At 44.3% G+C, this 23632-nt stretch overlaps 1 protein-coding gene across 3 annotated transcripts in view; it reads right to left on the bottom strand.

The window, feature by feature from the left end:
* ece2a (endothelin converting enzyme 2a) overlaps positions 1-23632 on the bottom strand; it is a 77154-nt gene that overhangs the window by 31187 nt on the left and 22335 nt on the right. For all 3 annotated transcript variants that reach the window (XM_073491463.1, XM_073491466.1, XM_073491464.1), the window contains exon 3: positions 4187-4470. In XM_073491463.1, coding sequence (XP_073347564.1) covers positions 4187-4470 — 284 coding nt within the window. The remainder of the gene's footprint in view (positions 1-4186; positions 4471-23632) is intronic.

The following is a 23632-nucleotide window of genomic DNA, read 5'->3' as shown; positions in this document are numbered from 1 at the left end:
GTATTAAAATGTCTAAAAATTAGTGGACCTTTGTCATATTTTGTTAAGTTGTGGCTTTAGTCACGTCAGTAGATTTTCATAAACGATGGTGGCTGTTTAACAATGAAGACAACCCCCGTGATCCCATGCTACTCACATCTTTTGTTTGGTTTTGATTGAGAGACTCATGGCAGCAGGACTAGAAAGTGAAGAGAGCATGTAGGATGCTACACCTTTTCTATGACATGATGTAAGTGATGATCTAGTGACGTCCTTGTCAGACCACTGATAGAGCCTTGAAGCTCTTGTTCCATGCCACACTGTGTGAGACGGGCCGGATAAAGTCAAGTTTTCAAAATGTAGCACAAGAACGGGGCCGCAATGACGAGTCAATTAATCAATTAGTCGATGGAAAGAACGTGAATTGCTTAGTATTTTGATAAATGATTAATCGTTTCAGTCGTTTTTTCAAGCAAAATTCATCAAACATTTGCTGGTTCCAGCTTCTGAAATGTAAGGATCTGCTGCTTTCCTTTGTCATTTATGATAATAAACGAAGAGTCTTTGGGTTTTGGATTGCTGGTTGAATAAAAGAAGCAATTTCAAGGCATCACTCTGGGCTCGAGGAAGTCGTAATGAGCATTTTTCATAATTTTACACACACACACACACACACACACACACACACATTTTACAGACAGGGTTACGAAACCCTCGAAATATCAACATAACAGCCTCCAAAACACACAAAAAGCTGCTCTTAGTTTCTGAAATAAATTTGGGCGACATGAAACAGAGACAATTCTCTTTTTCACAAAGTTTTAAATTGTCTGTATTAAATCTTTTCCTCCGTCTGCTGCACATAACAATGACTTTGCCTCAGTTAAGATTCTCTCACTAATGTACTGAAACTGTGCAGTCGTACCAACTTGTAAACTTGGCTAAAATTTCAGACCTTGCATTATCAACAATCTCCACTTCAGTGCCCTTGAGAGGAAAAAACTCTGGAGATGCTGTTCTTCAGCTGACGCTGCACTTTGACCGTCCAGTGAAGGACAAAAAAAAAAAAAAAAAGACAAAATCTCCACGTGCATCCAAAAAGTATCACGTCAAACCGAAGATTTTCATTGACTTCTTCAAACGGGGGCTGAAAAACACTAAAGACCAGCTTGTCCCTCTCTCAAGGACTTGTCTTTACCTCTTTAAACAGGACTAAAGGTTAGCAATTAAAAGTGTTAGTCTGAGATGATATCCAACGAAGGAGTCTCCATAGCAACAGTAAGAGTGATTCACAGAGCATGTCAGGCTGTGAAATAAATTTCACACCTCAGTGCACAACGGCCTCGACTGTGAGATTTACTTTGTGTGTGTGCGTGTGTGTGTGTGTGTGCATGTAGCAGCAAAAATAAAGCTGTATTTGTTGTTACACCTATTGCACCATGATACAGTGTGTGTGTCCTGATTTCTGCTGCATTTGATCTGTTTGTTCTCTGCAGGTTTTTTTTTTTGCCTCGTTATCTTCACATGCCGAAACATGTATTTGCTTTGCATCGGCTGCTAATTGTCCCCGAGAATATTTCTTTTTCGTTTTTTTTACCTCGACGTGTTTGCCTTTGTTAGGAAACACTCTCAAAGCAGATTTTAGATTAAAGTGCGCTCCCTCCCCTCTTTCTCCCTCTCTTTTGCTACCTTCCTCCCATCGGTCTCACACTGGCGCACTGCTCATTAGCTTCCTGTCAGTCTTGGTTTCTGTCTCTAGCTCCTTTTCTTTTCTTCCCCTTCTTTTTACCCTTTCCCCCTCTCTCCTCTTTCTCCCTCCTTAGTTGAGTCCAGTAAAAAGATTCTTCAGGGATCTCCTCCCTTCTCGCCACATCTCAGGCCATTTTTCTTGCTTCTTCAGAGCCGTTTCTTTCTTTCCTTCTCGCCTTTTCTCATCTCCCTCCGTCTGTCCCTTTTTGTGAGAATGTTTTTTTGTGAGAAATTAAAGTAGACTATGAACCCGCCACCCACATACACACACACAAAGTGGAATCGTGACTGCTGTACCCAAACAAGCCACAGTGAGAGAGCAGAAATATAACAGCGCAGAGGACTATTGACTTCTCTGATTACACAGACACACACACACCGGTATTTGCACACATAAAGATGCACATTGCATGACAACATGAACACAATCGCACATTCCCGTCTCTCCACACAGCCCTGAGCGGAGAGCAGGTGAGAAAAACTAAAGTGGAAATAAGGGGGAAAAAACGGAGCGAGAGGCAGAAGTGAGAAGGAGAGATGGTGCGAAGGGAAGCAGGTGACGACGAGTGCGAACATCTCGAACTCTCAGTCGGGGCTGCTTCGTGAGTTCAGCTTCACTTCTTCTGGAAGGGAATTCAAATCCTCCCATCTGTCACCCAAACACACTCGCTGATCCTTCCTTTAATACTTCCTTCTGCTGGAGGAAAACACCCAGGACACTGACTACTTTTTCGATGCACGTGTGTGTGTGTGCTGGTATTGTCAGACACTGTCCTTTAAAACTTGGCCAACACACAGCGCAATGTATGCCGTTGTTTGCTTCTTGAGTGAACTTGTCCCTGGTTAAGCTTGTGGCATTAGAGTCCGAGTTGATTTGAGGAGAAGGAAAGATCCTTTAAATACTTCAGTCTGATAACATTCTCAGGCATCATCTTCTCTCAGGGATGAACAAAGCAAGACATGCACGCAATGCATCCTGCAATCCTGTCTATTTTGTGTAGGGTTGGATTGTGAACTCAGTACTTACAGGGGTTCTGACCGAATTACAGTGGTACTACAGAGTACCAATTCACATTAAATCAATCGCTGCGAAATGTACGATATCTTTGTGCAATTAATTAGCTTGTGGGAGAAGATGTTGTTGGGGACAACTGGGCTTTTTTCACATTTTTACACTTTTTATATGAATTTATTTTGCATCTTTTGAGCGACAATTTAAAAAATACTTGACACGGCAATTTAATTTGTATTTTTAACTCGGAGGAACTTGAACAAAACCGACTGACCCAACAAAACATGATGAATGAATACATTCCTGGAGGGCAGACGAACATATTCAATGTTTACAATTCTTCTGTTTATTTCTGCGTCACGACCACCAACTGTCCACCAGAGTGAAACCAGCGGCTGGATTATAAATCTGGGTCGCTCACGTGCATGTTGTTGTCAAAACTGTTGTAATTTTTCGTCAGTTTTGTTAATTGGCAGTTTTTTCAGGACTAATTCAACAACACTAAATGCCGAGTCCAAGTCATCAGCACTAATACTATGCTTGTGGCCTACTACACTGTTGAATATTCAACTGAAAAGCTTCATAATATTCTCATTTATGTATAATTTAAAACATTTCCATCAGCATTGGTTGCACTTAGTCCCCTCTACCTGCTTCCATTAAGATGATTCACACATTGTGACCTTTTCCACTGTTGCTGTTACTGTAATTATATATTCAGCCTGTGTTTTGAGGCTAAACTGAACCTGCAATTACAAACTAAACTTTGAATTCTCACTCGTTCAGCCGCGCTACGCATGCTGCGGCGAGTACACCATGAGTAATTCTTCCCCATTCAGAGCTCGGCAGTCACCTACTTCAGTTGATAGCAGTTTTCTCTTGTCTTAGTGTGTCAAGGTCAAGCATGGCTAATGGCCAAAACATTGTCATTGTCACATTGACACAGTGGTGGTTAGCGGCGCAGCCAGCAGCTGAAGGGCACTCCACGTCACGTAAGTCAACTGATGGACTGCGGAGATGGAGTGGGAAAGTAAAGTGCCACTATTACCGATTTCCACTGTCAGAGAGAAATCATTTACAGATCAACGCTGAGTGTGGCAGAGCATTCAAATCATCATACAGTAGGCGTGTAAAGACTCTTATGGCTGGTACAATGCTGACAGAGGACAGAGCAGTTAAACCGGGCAGATCTACAGTGTAGTATGTTCATCACTGTCATGTCAGAAAACTAAAATAAAAAAAAATAAAAAATTAAAATAAAAAACATCTTCCAACTGCTGTAATATAGAAGAGAATCAGACTATGGACTATTTATTGCAGTTGAGCAGCGGAGACAGAAGTGGGCTTATGTTAAATAAACTGTCGTCCTGCACATATGTTTTGAGGAAAATTGAATCAAGTTTGGCAAGAAATTCAAATAAAACTTTAGATCTCAATCCACGATACCTCTGTGAGCGCCTTGTGAATGAAACAGGTGGTGTGAGGAGACAACCTCCATGGATCCTTCTCTTCCACCATGAGGGCGTCCAGCGTGGCCTTCTCTAGAACGACATCGAAGGACGCATCGGGGAAGGAGAGCTGGCGGACGTCCATCTCGTGCCAGGTCATGCCGGGACAGTCGCTGTGCCTGGCACTCATAGTACTGATGCACACTGAGGAGTAGTCTATGTTGGTGATGGAGCGGTAGCCGGCGTTGTACATGTCGCCGCTCAAACTGCTGTTTCCACAACCTGAGGGAAGAGAATGGAGAGAGGAGGAAAACTGAGACGTGTTGGCAGAACAATGATTAAACAGTGAATTCCTATGATGTTTCTTCCAGCTCATGAAGCTCTGCTGGTCAGAGTTTGGCTCGGGCTGCATTTTTCTGTTTTTAAGTCTGAACCCAACACCAGCACAACGCAGTTAATATAAGATGAAGCGCTGAGTTTGCGCTAACGCTATGAAAACGGACCACTTCCGGGCGACCTGTTTAAAATAAAAACTGTCATAGCTCGAACATTCATTCTTTTTGCAGTCAGAAGCTTAGACTTTTGTCTTCCACCTGATTACCTTGTTGGAGTATGATGACGTCATGACGCCATCTGATGTACATTGCAACAAATGGTGAAAACCACTTTCTAAATTTTTGTCCAAACCCAGACCGGTGGACTATCGGGGCCCCCACATTATCCAACTCTTTGCCTACTGATCTCAGACACACTACGTCCCTTACCACTTTTAAATCTCTTCTTTTTGTGCAAACTTAATGTTTAATAAATGTTTTATTACCTCTTTGTCTGTTTGTTGGTTGTTTGGTTGGTTTGTCAGCAGGATTACACAAAAACTACTGAACAGATTTTGATGAAACTCGGATGGAGGATGGGTCTCGGCCCAGAAAGAACCTGTTACCTTTTGGTGCGGATTCACATTAAGAGACGTATTCAGGAATTTTTTTCGTACTTATCACTGTACAAATAAGGGGACTGCTGGGCCTTGGCAGAGGTATGCACTCTACTGAGTGCCTTTCTAGTCGATATTGTTTTTACTTATCTCTTCCTCATTTTGCCTTATCTGGTTAAGCACTTCGCAACGTTGTGCCACATTAAAAAAAAGATTGTTTTTATCATTATCATGTCAAGAAAGACCGCTACTGTCACTGCTGTGACCTCTCCTCTGACTGATGAGCAGGCAGAGATGGAAAACTCCCACGGCAGAGCACCGTATGCGGCCCATATCAAAGTGTGTTCAGAAGGAGAAGACCTCGCGCTGAACAAACGCCGTCACAAGCGACAAGGTTTCAACTTGTAGCTCGTCAGCGGGTGACGGATGGATGAAAGCCAGGGAGGGAGATAAAAGAGGACAAAAGAAAAGTTAAGATAGCCTCTCATGTGGCAACACGAGATGAAAATAATCTACTGAATGCAGCATCTCACCTTTAGGATCAGATGACTCATGGATCGTGTCCATGCAGGAGGAGGAGTGGGTGGCGAAGACAGGCAGAAGAAAAAAGGGGAAGGAAGCTGGAGGAGGAGGACATGGGGGAGTCATATACACTACCTTGATGCAGATATTGTTGCAGTTAAAGTTTGTGTGTGTTTGCCAGGGGAATGGTCCTGTTATCTTCTACTTAATAAAGTCTGTGTGTGTGCATGTACATCTGTGTTAAAGGGTATCTGCCTTGGATGCTGGGGAGGAGAGGGAGCAAAGCGATAGGTGGGGCTGTGACTTCCGGCAGCATGTCGGCAGTGACACCTCCGCTGCAAACATGTGGCTGGCGCTTGTTATCACCTTATTGCTTTGACTAATTACCAGCCTCCAAAAGCTCCGTGCGCGTGCGAGCGATTCAGTTAGCGGCCTCACGCACCAAACAACACATTTGTAACCAAGTGTGGATGCACGGAAACCTTATGTTATGTCACTCACAGTGAGAATTAATTTACACGTATAGACATACATGAACAACGAGAGCCAGCAGATGTGATAGCAACTATGAAAACAGATTCAAGGTGACAAGGAGAGAAGAAACACCAGCCACAGATATATTAAAAGCCAGAGAGCCCTGTGCCAAATCCTCTCCAGCAGTGGTGCAGTGCGTTCGCTGCTCATGCACGCGTATGTTGTTGTGTCGTGCGTGTTGCGGACATCAAGAGGGCCTGGAGCCGTGCCGTCCCCTGATGGCTCTCCCCGTGACGTTGGCTTCAAAACAAGGGAGGAAATATGTCAGCGCCGCTCGTCACACTCAAATAGTTGAACGCTTTCTTTATGGATGGCTGGAATATGAGAGAATATGTCGGGGTTGAATTACACAGGCTCAACAGGTTATTTTAGATAACTTTAATCTCACTTCACGTGTGCCAAAGGCAAGCAGCAGCCTTTGGAAAATACATTTCGTACGGAGGAGGAGGCAACCGGACAAACAAGATATGAGTTATGGGCACACTGGAGATTCTTTCCGCCTCAAAATGGGTCATAAACACGGTGGCATCATCCTTTAAGGAAACAATGTTAATGATTTACATCCACTAGTCAGTTTATTGGCGAAAAAGTCATGTCCGTGGCCTTGTTTCATGCCCAGATTTGGTGCTCTCCAGAGTGGGTTAACTCACTTGCTGCACTCCCCTCTCAAATCCCCAAGCATGCCGGACATTGTTTCCAAAGGGTTTCCCCCCGCTGACACAGCCGTGTGTGTGTGTGCGTGTGTGTTTTCTTTTTCCATGCACTCGGCTCCAAGGAAGGGGTGTCACATGACAGCTCATTCCTAGGGGTTGTCACGACAATTATAGTTGCCAGGCTGTCACCAAGGACACTACACTCGTTTTGGGGGTCTGTGACATCAGCCGGTGGCCCCCGCAACCTCTGACCTTTATACACACACTGACACACATACCCTCACCGTCATACCTGCACACACACTAGAGTTGCAGTGATATGGTGATGTGAAAATTGACATTTATCGTATCGTGCAGATTTGCTTTCAAGTTTACATGAAGCTTTATGACTGTCAGGATGTTTAACCAAAACAACACTGTGTTTTTATTTTCCTAGGGCTCATTGTAACTGCCAAGAAAGGGATCAGATAGTGTGCATTTATGTGTGTGCGGGGAGATCCTGGAGTGCTTGCATGACGTGTTTAAGTGATAAAGGTTTATTCAGGATACCAGTCCAGGCCAGTCTGGAGCCTGGAGTCTGTTTTTCCCTCCAGTTGGAAGCCAGGAAGCTAAAAACCTCCTGATAGCCAGAGAGCGCATCCTAACTGGATTATCCAGAGCGGGCGGAGAGGGAGACTAAAGTTAGAGGTGTCATATCACCTCATTCTGCTGGCTGTGTGAGTGTGCATATGTGTGTGTGTGTGTGTGTGTGTGTGTGTGTGTGTCATGGAAAATCTGAGTCCAGGTCTTAAAAAGCATCGTACCACTCATAACAAATCGGCAAAAACAAACTGCGCCGGACATCCGTCATCCCGCTTGTGACATGTGTAAACTGTTTGTTAGTTCAAGCCCGTCGTGTTTGTCTCTCTGCGTCCATTTATACAGGAAATTCTGCACAAACAAAGATTGAAAATAGACGAAGACGTAAACCAGCTGTTAGCACCAAACATGGAGGTGGTTTTCCTTTCCGCACACTCAGAGATGCACGTCGCAACAATGGCCTCCGGTTGCACGGCTGACCTGACAAACCCTTTGATATTCAGGAAAAAAAAGCCTAACATGTGACTCTCGCAGCTGCGGAGACGCACCACAGGGAAGGAAACCTCTGGGGTAATCCAGTGGAATAACGCAGCATTCCTCGGCTGCTCGCGCACGCTTGGTTTACCAGGAGAAACGCCGCAGGATATTTTCCGAAATTACAACTGAGGGTTCAAGCTATTCATTTTTCAATCAATAAAGTCCGCGTCATAAAAATAGAAGTGAGGAACTCCTATGAATCAAATCTGTGTTTTAAGAGTGTAACCGACACCTGCTGATGTCTCTGTGATTTTCCACCAGGAACACCCCATTCAACACTACAGTAAATCATCGAGCTGGCTGTCTACATGGGTGCTCGCCTCATTTATAGCACAAGCCTATAGGGTAGTGTTACATGAGAGACTGCATTAGTCAGTGTAAACTCAGCACTGCACTTTCATGATTACATAAAAAGTTTGCAAAAGTTTGTTTTCACATCTAGAAAGCGCTCCTCCATCATAAAATCTGCATTTACATAAATACTCTGCTCAAAAATGTCATCAAAACTAAACATTCGCATCCTAATTTGGAGCCAATCCTCAAACCAAAAAGATTCCCCCCGACTCTTACTCAACATGAACACTTGCAGATTTGACCTTTGAGCCATCAGATGACCTCCCTCCGCATAAACCGTCCATCTATGGTCAGGAGGGGTGGTGGGTGGGGAACCCCTGCGAGTGAGCCAGCGGTGTGAAATATCAAAGCTGATATCTCTGAGGTGAGACGAGCGCAGCAGTGGAAACTCCATGATGTCAGAGGCACGCTGGGTATTCATTCGCATCCCAGCTCGGTTTAGACGCATTAAGGGTGAGGGAGCGAGGCCAGCGCTGATGAAAGGTGATGTTCGCATGTGCTCTAGCAACAACACTCAGCCCCCACCGACACCAAAACCCACCACCACCCCGCAGGCTCTGGGCTAGCCCCGAGGTAAACTGATGCCACGGTGACGCCTCACAAAGTTCAGCTGCAATGACAGTAAATGTCAACATATGAAAAGTGCTCAAGTGGAGGCTTTGTTTTCGAGTGTGAATGTGTGTGTGCATGCACATTCATCACGTGGCTGTGTGTAGGTGTTTGTTCAGTGCCCCGCTGAATGTGTGGATAAGGTGTGAATCTGTCAAAACAGAGGATCAGACATTTACAGTAAGATTACGTCTATTTAGCTGCTTTATATAAAACTCGAAATGCAGGAGAGTTTTCTATTATGCACGCAGACATGAAGCTCATGTCGTTGAAGATTTGTGCACAACGCGTGATTAATTTTGACCGCGACTGGTCGTGTCAGGTTATCAGAAGCCGGCACGTGTCCGTGTTTGCGTGTGCACACCGTGACGATGATGGCAGGAGACAGCGTCACACTGGGCCTTGTTTTAACCAATTATCTCTTAATCTCCCCTCTAAGTTAGAGTCCACTGTTAGCTGATTAATTATACGACAAGCATTTGCTGACATTTACACACAATCACAGACGCATACAAACGCACATGGACGGGCCTTTAATTCACTTGACCTATATGGACTCGATTACAATGATTAATTGATTAATTGTCAACTATAATATTAATCATAAACTATTTCGATAATCGCTTAATTGTTTTTTATTCTTTTGAGAAAGAAAAGTCAAAATTCTCTGAAACTGAGTAGTGTTTCCCACACATAGACTTGACCTGGGAGGACCACCCAGTTAACCAATTTTAGCCTTTGTTTACTTATATCTTTTTATCTTTTCAAGACAACAACACCGTTTGCAATCGATTTAACTAGTGGACAACCTTCCCTCACTTTACTCTCGGCACTCTTTACTCTTACTGGCATTCACACAAGCTATAAAGACAACCAGAGGGTTATTGTTGGGTTATGAACTTATAATTATCCTAAATGTTTCCAACATGTTCAAACTGCAGCCCGACCGATGCTTGAAATTTGGGGCCAATGGCGATACCAATATTAGGAAGTAAAAGATTTGGTCGATACATCGGCCGATATACACACTTTTTTTTGTGCACTGATCCCTCAAACACCTGTATCACAGATATGTAACAGAGGCAGGATAACAATAAACTTTGTTGTCTAAAATGACATCAGAGCACCAAAAATTACTGAATCAACTTGGAATTTAATAATCATAAATTATCCAACGCATGTTTTGAGTATTCGGATTTGCACATGCCGGACAACATATATGCCAATACTCATTTATCTGCGAGAGGCCAATGTCGATATATATTGATTGGGCTCTAGTTCAAAGTCAGAGAAACCACATTTTATTGAACGGAACGGTGCATTTCATTTGGTTGCCTGTCACAGTAACTTCCAGGAGAGAGTCGGAGAGTGAGGCAGGAAGTCGACAAACGTGACTAAACATAACATGAATAAAACTTTTAAACTCATCCGTGAACATTTCTTTACAGGAATGGATTATCCTTCGGCATTGATGGTTGTTTAACACTGAGGACAACAACTCCCATAATCCCAATGCCCAAGTGGCAGAAATTACATACTGTGCGTTTAATTTGGGGTGAAGTTTGAATCACAGTGCATTCGACCACATGCGAGCATATAAAGAAAGTTATGGAGATAACTTTCCGACAGTCTCACCTTGAAGATATTCCTGTTGTTGCACTCCTTCTGTGTTCGCCGACAGTGACAGAAGGATGAAAAAAGAGCTCGAGAAGTGCTTGTTTGCTCGAAGCTGAGTTTCTGATTAAAATGCACAATTTTTCAGGAGTTTTGCTGACTGAAAACAGCCTCGCAGCTTGTTTAGGCCTCACACTGGGACGGAGGAGCGAGAGCGGAGCAGATATGGGGAGAAGTGAGGGGAGGTAAGAGGTGGAAGGAACGTGAGGGAGATAAGACACCAGAGGAGAGAGGGGACACGAGGAGTTATAAAAATTAAAGAACAGTGGGGGTGAAAGAGAAGTCACGCAAGGGGGAAGAAGACAGAAAAAAGAACGAAGGGTTGACAGACTACAGTACTAAAGCATGACAAGGGAGAAAAATGGGGAGCAGATGAGGAAGTAAAAGAGGGAGAGGAGGGAGAGATATGACCGCCCAGCCTCGTCGGTCACCCGAAGTACACAGAATAAATCCATTTTCCTCATCCCACTGTCTTAAAATCACATCCATCACCAGCTAGCATCCATTTACAGTGACAAAGCAATATTTAAATACACGAATGGCGGCGTGTTTCAGGGTGTTTGGGTGTGCACGAGCTGATCTGAGCACAGCCTCATCTCTGCATCTTCACCAGATTTAGATATTTCTTTATTTTCCGTGTTTTTTCGAGCAGTTTCAGATGCTCCACAGAAGTTGCATCAGCAGCGGGGGCCAGATGAAATTTTCTTTGAAAAGCTCGGCTCTTCCGGCAAGTTACTCCTCATGAGTTCTCTTCTTCCCTCCACTCACAAAAGCAACCTCAGTTACGTAACCGGGTATACGAGATAATTAGTGGCTGAATAATTAACGTGTGCCCGTGACAGTGTGACTGTTTGATGGAGTGTGAGCCTGTGTGTATATGTGTGTGTGTGTGTGTGTGTGTGTGTGAGCGATGGAGGACTTTTGGAAGGACTCCATTGTATGAATCTGCCTCTCTGCAGTGGCATGGAGCCTAAAGCTTCTCTCAGATCCAAAACACCAACAGGCACCAGGAACGGGGGCTTAGTAAATGGCAGCGAGAGGAGAGAGCCATCTTTTCTCTCCTATTAGCCAGAACTAACAGTTATTGAAAGCCACCCACATCCCTTTCAATATTACTATTTATGCCTTGTTAACTTCCCTGCCAGGATTCGTACAATACCGCGGTCAACCATTTGCGGCACATATAATTTTGTGAAAACTGCGAGCTTGAGTGCTTTTACACTTCGCTCTCTGCTCAAAGAGAAACACTCAACGGTGGAAGCTGCAGCACTTCTGCATTTTAAGTCCCGCTCCGTCCCGAGCGGGGTCAAACAACAGCCGAAAAAACACAACGGTGCCACTGCGAACGTCTGGAGATCAAGAGCGATGGATGGAGCGCTCACATGAAGGGTGGGCAGCTGTCAGACAAAGTGGGCGAGATGAGAGCAACAGGGGTGACTAAGTGTGGGAGTCAAAGAGCGAGACGGACGGACAGACAGACAGACAGAGAGGGAGAGTGTGTGTGGTTGGTAGAGAGCCCGGACGATGCCATTTGATCTGCCCTTGCTGTGTAACTGAGGAGCTCTTGGGGGCACACACACATACGCACAGCGTGAGTCAGGTGTGCAGGTCAGGTGCATGTAAAGGATGCTGCTGTGGCCTGTCAGGCTTCAAGAAACAACAACAACAAATACTGGTAGAATGAAGGAAATGTGATGACAATTAGCTTTCTGTACAGCATGTTCGAGAGCTATTGTGTCCGTCTCTGTCTCACGCCCAGTTTCCATCCCACTGAAGCAGCTCCACAAAACTCTCATTAGATCATCAACACCCCACGCAGCATATGAACAACCATCATCACATCATGACACCCGTTGTCACAAATACAGATGGAGGACAGATTTAAATCTCTGGATCTCTGCGCGAGGAATGAACACCATTCTTACAAAATCTCATTTAAGGTTAAGGAGGATTTAAGGTAAACATGTGGTTATTTGCTCTGGCCCAGATCTGGCCCACGACATGCCAGACATACGGCCCATGTAAGCTGAAGCTCTGGTTGATTCCTCTGTCCTTCATTTGGCCCAGACCCACACATAAGGGCCAACATGCCCATGTAGAGTGAGTATACGTTATGGCCTTTATCTGGCACACATCTTGTCCATTTAACGTGAAGCTTTGGTTAATTCCTCAAGTCCCTGTTTGGCCCAGACCTGTCCCACAACAAGCCTGACATCTGGCCTATTTAAGGCTAAGCTGTGGTTAGTTCTGCTACACCAATTTGCCACGAATCACAGGCTCTGATCACAGTTGCTCACAAGCGTATGATAATTTGGCACATAAATAAACCAGTATTTCCTCAAAATGGCTTCAATAACCAGCGTGCACATCTTATCTCTGCAGTGGAAATATCAATATCATCACAGCCTTTGTCGTGTCACACCACAGTACCTACACGAGTTACGGCGAACTAGAGAAGTTCGTCCAAGGATGTTTTGTTTGCGCAGTTGTGTTAACAGCTGTGTCTGTCAACGGCTTCCTCCTCTCCCTCCCCCTTGATATTCATTATAGCCATGCTGAGTCAGACACAGAGGTACCAATATTTATCTTTCCATCGTGCTATTCTGGTAAGAAAGTATGTGCCTGTGCGCGTGTGCATGTGTGTGTAACCGCCACCGACTGTACTGTTTGTTCTCGGCGACTGGCGGTGTTCTAATCTGTCAGTCAGCGCGAGGAAGGCAGCAGAGAGGAAGGTCATGATTCAGCAAGAAACTGTGAACGCGTAAATGTGCGTGCAATCAAATTGAAATCAGAGACAGACTCACAAACTCTATGTAGATAAAGTTAGATTGATCCCACTCAAATAACATCCTCTACTTACATAAAGTTTGAAGCTATAAGATCCAAGACAACACAAAGACAACACTGTCACCGTCAGCTACATCTGCATGCAGTGAGGATTCGGTGCAGGCTGCCTCACGCAGCACGGTAACAGTACAGATTAGGCAAAGTCAGGGAGATAAAGTGTGTGAAATAAGACTCGGAAGGTACAGAGACGAGCTGACAAAGATTCCTCAGAGATTGCATGTCAATTAGCACAAGATAGATGTTGAACTGATGTTTCGCTGCCTGAAAAACTTTACATTTCAGCCTTTTTTCCTTCTTAATTTGAGCGCGTGGTAAGATTTAAATGAGGCCAAAAGTTAGAAAAATCTCAGCGCCCCAGCGAGTGCAATGTTGATGGATAGTCTGACACATGCTGCGAACGAGAACACAAATAAACACGCGCGCGGAGACACACAAACACACGCACGCACTGTTGTGTAGAGGGGGAGAGTGAAGGTAACAGCAGTATAGGCATTTTCAATTAGCCACCTGCCAAGACCACGTCTGTGACAAAATGAAATGGCCGAAGCAGCACAGGTACTCTTAAGTTTTAAAACACACACACACGCTATGAGTACTCCCCTCACACACAAGCACACACACACAAAATCACTTAACACACATGCACACAGAGGCCAAACTTGACTGGTTAATTTTCTGCCTGGTTGGCAGGCAGGCGAGTTTGTCAGTTCAAGGTGCCTGCGTCTATATGTAAATGGCTCTGTTGCCTGACCTTGGTGTGATTATGCAGTATGGATCAGGTTTAACAGATGAGAGCCGGCCCAGTGTGGGAGCTTTAGGGCTGACCAAGCATATTGATCCCTGCAGGAGGAAATAGCATGTCTCTGCAGTGTCATTGTGTCACGGTCTAATCAAGAAATCGAGGTCTGAATCAGGGCCGCTCATAGACGTTCAGGGGGCACCGTGACAGAGGTGAACCCCCCTTAATCATTCAGTACCATTCAGAGTGAACAGCACACATTATCATTTAATGGCTTAGATGATCACAAAATACAGGTTTGTTTATCTACTAAGCTGTAGATGAGTTTTTAGTGCTTTTATCTTTGGTGCATGACGGTGCAGCATTTCACATGTAAGAAAAAGAAAATAGGCCAAGCATATAAATTCAAGTCAGTAGTGCAAAGGGCGTGTTCATGCAGACGTAACTAGGAAGGATATCCACGCAACAGACTGTAATATAAGCTACAGGAAGCAACATTCACACAATGAGTCAGTGTAATATGAGTCCATAAAAAATCCCACAGTGGTGCTTTACTTTCGTTCACGTTATTCATCGGAAGAAGCTGTTCTTGACGTCATGTTTGCCAGTTCTTTTATTTCTGGAGATTTGGGTGTTTTCCCGTGAGTATTTTCCCATCAGCCACTGTGATGCCTTCAATGATCACCGAAGATTCTCCATCAGATATGTTGTGCATTTGGGTTCAATTCCCTACAGTGCTTAACACAGTCCTGGAGATGATGCTGATGTCCTTCACAGCCAGTTGCTCATATATATTCCAGAATTGAACACATTGCCTGTGTTATCTTATACTGGGCAAATTTTCCTTTAGCTTCCCTTGTGTCCTTCCCATTGTTGGATATCATTTTCAGTCATTCCTCTTCCTCAACTAAGGTGATTAATATTCCAACTTATTTTTTTTCCGACTCTTCTAACCACAATCATAAACTTCTTATCGCGTCAAGTAAAAGGCCCATCTCTCTGTGGCTTTTCTGAACAACAATCAACCCTCTATCTTTTTAAATGTCAAAATGATACACAGATTACACAACCGACCATATTTAGTCTAGTGTAACGAGTACAGACACCAGCATGCTGAGAGCATAACAATCAGACAAAAGTCAAGAGTTTAATCTTGTAGCTTGGTCCGTCATGCAGTAGACCCTTTTCACAGCAGGCATTTTTCACAGCACAGGTGTGACCAGCAACGTTAACGATGGCAGTGAGTAAGCACGCCAAATACAAGAGCTACGACATAACTGCTGCAGCTCACCTAAATGGAATGCAGCCGTCATTTATGTTGTAAATTCCACGTGTGCTTTTCCTGCCGTGACAAGTCTACATGTCTGCAGTGAAAATGGTCTGTTGACTGTTGACTGAGGAGCAACGGCTGAAAAAGTGACGGTTGTCATCCAAGCAGCCAGAATTAATGGCCGTCCTGTAATTCCTTTACCTTTTTAAAGCTTGCTAACACAAAAACACTTGTGATTTCAAAATTGCACTCTTGCACTTGCAATCCATCAAACAATTGGTTGTTCAGCTGTGTTGTTGTGTAGTCAAAGCATGGCCAAAACAATGTTGATGATTTCAGCTCCACCTCTCCCATCTTTGCTTAAAGTCAGGATTTTGTGTCTCTGCTGAGTCCCAAAAAGAAAGCGAGCGATTAACTACAATCCAAACTTCAAAAATGTCCTTTCAGGTCACGCTGCATTCATGTATTCCCACAATCTGAAGGTAAGAAGTGTGCTGTATACCAAACACTAAACTTTGATAGAGAGGCCAGTGAGTTTCCTTCAATGAGCACATTAACAATTAGCTGTGGAAAACATTTCATGTTAAAATTTGGACTGCCAACTCCATTAAGCACCACCTCTCTCGTTTATGTAGTGTGGCGGTGCATAAACTAAGCGACCTTTGATTGATAGACTGTTAACATCTGTGCCAGCTAGCTAAACCTGCTGCCAGCCTCTGTATTAAAATGATGCAGGTGTTGACACTTTATAATGCGACATAAAAACACTTGTAAAGTTCGTCATAATGATCGTCTGTATACACCAGGTGGGACTAGCACTTCAGAATAAAATGGTAGCAGTGTGCTGATTTCACTTTGCCCTACATGTGATATAAAAAAGGTGAACAGTTGCATTAATCCTTTCAAAGCTGGAGACTTTCTGGTGGTGCTTCCAACAGGTGCTCCAAAAAAGTTACTGGGGTTGGAGCTGACAGGATAGTGATGTTTGGAGTCTGCTTTCTGGCCACCAGTGAGCATCTGACAGAAGTGAAGTCACTAATGAAGAGTGAGTCAGCCTCTTTGACAGGCTGGTGGATGAAGATGGTGATTAATGCTGCATGCTTCATCCTCTCCTCTGGTCTGCTGCTACATGCAATATGCCAGTGGCTCACCGCTACTCTCCGTCGCTCTCTGACAGACACACTTTGATTCATCCAGTCTTCCAGCTGCTTGTCTGATACGTCACAAGGAAACGGTTATTTATCTTTGCTTCGTTTCTGTCTTGATTTCATTCAGTTGTCTGCATCTACCCTTGCATACTAGCGGATGAGTAAAGGAAGGCTGCCCTGCGAGCATCTGCCACCCTGGAGACTGAGAGCTGGACCAGTCTGTACTGTACAACGCGAGATACACACACCGAAACACACACCATAGTCTGTTCTCACTGAATCAGGACCACTTCCTGTTTGGCAGGAACTGGATGTTCTTCGTTTATGAGAAAAAGCAAGAGACAAGACGTGGAGGAGGTGAGAAGGAGGACCTGAGAAGAAGTCAGACTGTGTGTGTGTGTGTGTGTGAGATAACACAGAAGTTATCTCCCAGCAAACTCCCCTTTAAACCCCATCCAACTCCACCTTTTGAAAGAAAAAAAAAAAATTGACCTTTTATTGGCACATCCTGCAGCTGCTCGAGCCAGGCCAACACTGTGATGTCACTCACTCAGCCGAGAGGAAGTACTTATATGGTCACTGGAGCAGGAACCGCAAGAGGAGCTGTGACTGTCACTGAACTAATATCTGGGTAGCTCGGAGGCTACCTGCAGTGTGAGGAGGTGCCGCTCAAACTCTCAACAGCTCCTCTTTCCAGGCTGCGGGGGGCTGAGAGGGGGGCATGAATGACATTCAATTTGGTGGAAATGGGAGCGAAGAAGGATGTGAATGGCTGGGGCCGTGAATGGGGATACGAGTGGATGAATTTAGGGGGTGGGGTAGAGAGTGAAAGGGAAGAGATGCGGGAGAAGAGCGAAGGCTGAGATAGATGAGTGTGAAAAGGAGTAATTGGCAAGTGCGACGGTGAAGAGGGGAGAGGTGGAAGCTGGAAGTGCGCGGGTGGTATGACGTATTCAGAGTCTTTCTCTAACTCTCTCTTCTCTCTCCGGCTTTCTCTATTAGGCATCTCTGCTGCAGCGTCGACTCCAACTGCATACTTGATGAGAGAGCCAGCACAGGTCCCAAGTCTCTGCACGCACACACACACACGCACAAACACACGAGCACACACACACACTCGCACACTCTGTTTGATAAGACAGTGCCAGGCTAAGCGCCGAGTCTGGCACCGATCCTGAACCCACTGCTACCACTGCCTGACTCTCTCTCACTCTCACACACATATGTGCCAACACACACACACATAACAGAGACAGCAGGTTAGCAGAGGGTTTTCCACTGTTTTCAGAACCGCAAATATTTGTTTATTGTGTTTAGAGAAGGTGTTCTGAAGGAAAAGAAACGTACCATACCCTCTAAAACACAAAAACCCAGACTTCTGTATCATGCATGTATGAGCACGCAGGTAGCTTCTTACCTAGCAAGCTCGCTTAACGATGCAACAGACATAAACAAACACGTATATATATTAAAGGGCACACTGTATCTATATAGCATGTAGCAGGCCTGAGACAAACAATATAATTTGTTCATGTTGTAATTTGTTGAATACCTCCGCTGACGTAGATGACAGATGTATCACCCTGCTCATTTAGCTCAAGTAAAAGATGCTTCATGGCTACTTTTGTCTGACGACCTTTTGTTGCTCCTAACTTTCTATCTCACTCATTTTAAACGTCATATTCTTACTTGTTCGGTTGTCTGTATACAGAAAACTAATGCTAAAAAGAAACACAAGCCCAAATCACTGACACGCTGATTTGCTTGGGACTTATGTACACAACCTCTGTATTTGGTGAAATATGTACGAACATGGCAGGTTTAAGATCACAAGCGTCCTCCGCCATTATTACAAATAACAAGAGGTCACCAGGTAATGCTCGTCCCCTGCATATAGGGCAACTGTAGAACATTTTGCACATGTTTAAGTATATGTAGTGCTCTCACTGGCCCTGAAAAGTACACAAAAAGTTGCATCATGATTTCTAATCCGAGAGGCAAAAATGTAGTCTCTCTCTGACCGCTGTTAAACAGAGAGGAGAGTATATCTGTGTATTCATCAGCTTTACTTTATAACAACCAGTCCTCCTCAAAACTGAGCACTGCAGTAGCCTCCTCCCCTCCTGTTCCACCCTGCCCTCACCAAATGCTAATACAAACACTACGCACACATACTGGACGCACGTGCTAGTGGATGAACAGCTAAACATATCATTGTCTCTCTAGGCAGACAGTCATGAATATGTGTGCATATGAGTTTCCAAGGCTAAGAGGTGTCAGGCAATCAATGACAATAAGATTCAAAGCTGAACAGTAAACTGAGCCAGCGTAAGTCATCACACAGCGATGTCATACCGCTGTGTCCCGGCGAGGACGTTGACCCGCAGAGAATCCTGTGACGACCTCATTTCCGCGCGAGGTTGATCTATGAAAAAGCTCACACCTGCACAGGGGATTGTGTCAGGTTAGGATTTAGCGTGCAGCGGGGTGAAATTACAATGACAACAAGGACTGTGCCCTCAGAGGATTGACAGATCCCTTTATGTGATGCAAAAGTCAATAAAGAAAATTAGAAAGTCAGTTGAATACGTAGCGTAGCAAGACTTTTTTTTTTAGATCCAAAGTGAAAGTTAAGAGAGTACAGTGTGTGCACCTCTGTTCTCCTCTGAGCTAAGTGGTGTCACTGTCAAGTATAAACAACACTTTGCACATCATGTATTATTCATACTTCATTAAGGGGTGACATTGGAGACCAGATCTTATGGTTAGCGGCAACAAAAAAAAAAAAAAGCAAACTGTTTTAATTTGCGATATGCCACTTCTACCTCAGTGAGAGTGTACACCGTCTCTGATGTGACTTACATTGATCTTCACTGTCTCAAGACTTTTGCTTGCCATTACGTCCTGTGTGATTCTAGTCACGTAACATCTATACGGGACTGTGGAACAGACATACAGTCAAATAATACTTTCGACCTAATGCACAAAAATGATAGATAATGTGATATATGGTGGATGATTGCTAGTGTTTAAACTGTAAAATGACAAAAAGTAGAAATATTCCCTGTTAATATCACTCAGCTAGAACAGTCAAATACGTTTAGAAGTTTACTGTCCACTGCTGCAGCACCTCTATTCACCCTCTGTCTGAATGCTGCTGTGTCTTTAGGTCCCCTTACTCCTAAAAAAGCCCAGTCTGCTCTGATTGGTCAGCTCCTGCAGGTCTGAGCAGGCACCACCCACAGTGTCTCCTTGAAGGGCTGAGGGCAGTGATTGTACAGTTGTGACATCACAACCTTACGGACATCCTGACAGTTCGTTTAAAGGCACATGTTCTGAAAGTGTGTGCATTTCTCTGTGGATTGAGTGTTTTCATACTTTCACAGCACCTAGACCTGCTGTGTTATAATAAAAAGACACGGAAATCTCACTTTCTACAATAGGGGCCTTTAACAGCTGTTATTTCTGTAACTCAACTGGACGGCTGTGCTTCATATGTTGCCATTTAACCGGACACAAAATGAAACATCTTTGAAACGCCGAACAAATCTGGGATGTGGGCCGCAATGTGGGTTAGGAACATATAGCAAACAGACTCGAAAATGCTCATAACTATCACTTAGAAGACGATGCCTGGGGGAAGGACTGCTAAGTGCCATTAGCCATCATTCTTTTACTCATTTCTTAACAGGAGCAGCATCTACGTCCAACAGAGCTTCTTCCCCCCTCTTTTTTAAGTCTTTATAGTCATACAACTGGAGCACCAAATCATCTGGGAACATTCCCAAATTCTCCCTCCCCATCAATCTCATTCACCCCACCCCTCACCCACATTGAGCTATTGCTGGGAAATGCATTAGGAACAAGATTAAGACCTTAAAAAAATGGTCCAAATGGGAAAAGTTGAAGGCAGAGACCGAGAGAAGGGACAGTTCTCAGAAAAATGGGAGAGTATAATGCTTTGGCGAGGGTAAAGTCTGCTGCCAAAAAGTAGTTACATCACCGCAGGTCAGCAAGGCAAAGTGTAATCATGATAGAGATGAGATGATGAGGGGATGAGAGAGAGGGAGGAGCGGACGGGCGGACCAGATGTCAGCTCCTGAAGATGAAAATGAGCTGGACGGGCAGCGAAGGCTACATGCTTACAAAAACATACCTTACGAGAGGGTTAGGGGATTAATCTGAACAACATGCTACATGCTTACAAAAACATACCTTACGAGAGGGTTAGGGGATTAATCTGAACAACTTGAGTAAGAAAATGAAAGAAAAGTAAGTAAATGCAGCGCACATGCCCACAAAACCTGCACAAGCACAGAAACAGCAGATCAGCTGAGGCTAAAAAATAAAACCCAGACTGTGTTGTGTCAAGCATCAAATGCTCAGACAGATGAGAACATCAGGCTTCTGAGAGGAGGAGCAGCAGGGTATCTTCTTCCCCTCCTCCATCCCTTCTTCCTTCACTTCCACACACCTCTCTCTAATGTATATTATGTAACCTGAACTGCAGACTCCCAAGCAGAGGAGGTTGCCAGGGATGAAAAGGCACAAAGGCAGTGTGCACAAGGTAGCGACAGGAAAGACAGATACATGTAGACAGCCGTAGAAACATACCAGAACACGGATCATGCACAGGAGGAGGAAAGAGATGTGAGGCAGGAGAGCCGTTGCCATGAGTCGTGAGGAGCCTCTTAAAAAGAAAAAAATAGGAGGCAGAAGAGAGTCGAAGGAAAGAGTCAAACATCAATTTAAGGGAAAAAAAACGGGAGTATGGGGGAATGGGAGACATAATACATAATACAGAGGGAGTTAGAAAGTCTGGATGGGAGAAGAAATGGGAGGGAAGGAATGAAGAGGAAAATTAGGAAACATTTTTAAAAGCGATGACGTGATGAATGTGTCAATGTTTTATAGTGTAGCTGTACAGTATGAAACCTTAAGAGACCCTGCGTCATCAAACAGTCATGGCCCGAGTGCTCGACAGCTTTCACGCAGCTTCACAAGCAGCATGCTGTGACAGGAACTGCATTCATCGTCCAACCATAATGCACAGCACAGCAGGCGAATGTGACTCGGGCTCTTTAAACTAAGAGCTATGTCTTGTTACAGCGACATCATCGACTGGGACACAGAGCCAATGGGAAGAGAGTGTGACAGGCACAGCTCCCTCAGTCCGGGTTTGGATTTATGTGTGATGGGTGACATAGTTTAAATATGTGTATTCTGTCTCTCTCTCTCTCTTGCTCTCACCCTGTGTGTGTGTGTGTGTGTGTGTGTGTGTGTGTGTGTGTGTGTGTGTGTGTGTGTGTGTGTGTGTGTCGGATTTAATCTGCATGGGGACACAAGGTCTGGAAAGACTCCCAACAGTGGGATTTGTGAAAATCTGCAGCTCAACTCTCTCTTTTCTCCTAATCTTTTTTCCTTCCTGTCTTTCTTTTTCCTCTTCTTCAAGAACTCACTAACAGGTATATTGCCCGTCCACTAAGACCCTCCCCATAACTAGTGATTGTCCAATCATAATCAGACACAGAAGGCCCGTCGATCTTTAGATGTCTCCACATTAATAGGCTAATTCAGTCTGGAGGACTTTTTTTCCATTTTCTGAAAGTTAAAGTTTAAGGAGTTTATGGAAACGTTGGCATGTCCTACTAACTAGCTTACTTTCTACCAACTAGTTTTTAAGTTCACAGGTATTGTGTAGACTTGTGCTGAATCTGGATGCTATCAGACATGCTATCTCTTCACCTCCTCTATTAGCGGGCTTCTTCTTCTTTAACAGTGTAGAGTTTCCCCAGTTGTTCCAGTTCCTACACCATTACCTGGGGATGGCGACCAGGGAAAACAATCCATCTTCCTGTTTTGGTTGCTCGGTGGCAGACTCACTTCCTTTCTGCAGTAATGCGACCTTCATTATTCTGTGAAAAAATATGAGCCCATTGGCAGAGCGACTAGCATAATGAAAGTGAGGTTTACGTGGATGGTGTCATTTCTCTACAGCCATTTCTCTGTGCAATCAGCATTTAATTGAGAATTAAAAGTTTATGCAAAAACTTTTTCTATTGCCGGTTTAATTGCCAAGCAAGCTGCTTGTGCATACCTCTTTCTAAAAATTCAGGAGCCAGTGTCTTTTTTTAAAATGACCACAATTTAAAACAGTAAATCTGTCACTGATATTGTTTTCAATTGGGAGCCTGGCAGACTTGGCGAACAGTCAATTGAATGCCAATGCTTCACAACGTCCTTCATCTCCCAGAGGTAGAAATACAATGCACTAACAGCACAGAGCATATGATACGGCCGCGGTCCACAGTGGCTCTCCCACTCATTAAGCTCAGAAACAGAAACAAAAACACCACCTTCTTATTACAGCCCGACAGTAAAATTAATGCATAACAATGTGTTTTTAAATAAATATTGTCTTAGGGAGTAGGTAGCCATGGCAACAGGCAGAAGAACTGACTCTGCGATGGCGGTTCGGGGTTTGTGTCTCGGTACTCTCTCAGACTCCAACATGCTTCAACGCTGCAGGGACGGGATGAAACAGAAGACTGGACTCAAACTTCATGGGCCGGTTGAGTCCGTCTCAGTTGACTTACCAACACTCTACCTTACTTTCACTTTGTTTCATTTGTGTGTGTGTGTGTGTGTGTGTGTGTGTGTGTAAAGGGATAGTTAAATGAACCGAGCATTGCAGACCATCTGCTCTCTCATTCCCGTACGGGCTAATATAGGCCATGCATACTCACAGTTGTTTGTTATGCTCTGATGGCGCTAGTTAATCCTAGCACAACTGGACAACATAATCCTGTTTCCAAACGTGACACTCCTCCTCGAAAATACCTTTTGCACTCATCACGGCATCATTGTAATATGCCAGAAATTCTTGTTTATCTTCTTCTAAACGAGAAAGTTCAATGCACTTCGATCATGACGAGCGGTGGAGCCCGTGGGCATCATTCCCTGACCCCTGCAATTATTTTGTTCCACTCTAACAGGGAAACGTCAATACTTGTAGCTACAGTTAACTTTTGTTCATGTGCTGACATC

Source organism: Pagrus major, chromosome 21 (assembly GCF_040436345.1).
Source record: "Pagrus major chromosome 21, Pma_NU_1.0".
Taxonomy (NCBI): domain Eukaryota; kingdom Metazoa; phylum Chordata; class Actinopteri; order Spariformes; family Sparidae; genus Pagrus; species Pagrus major.
This window is presented reverse-complemented; position numbering and strand designations above follow the sequence as displayed.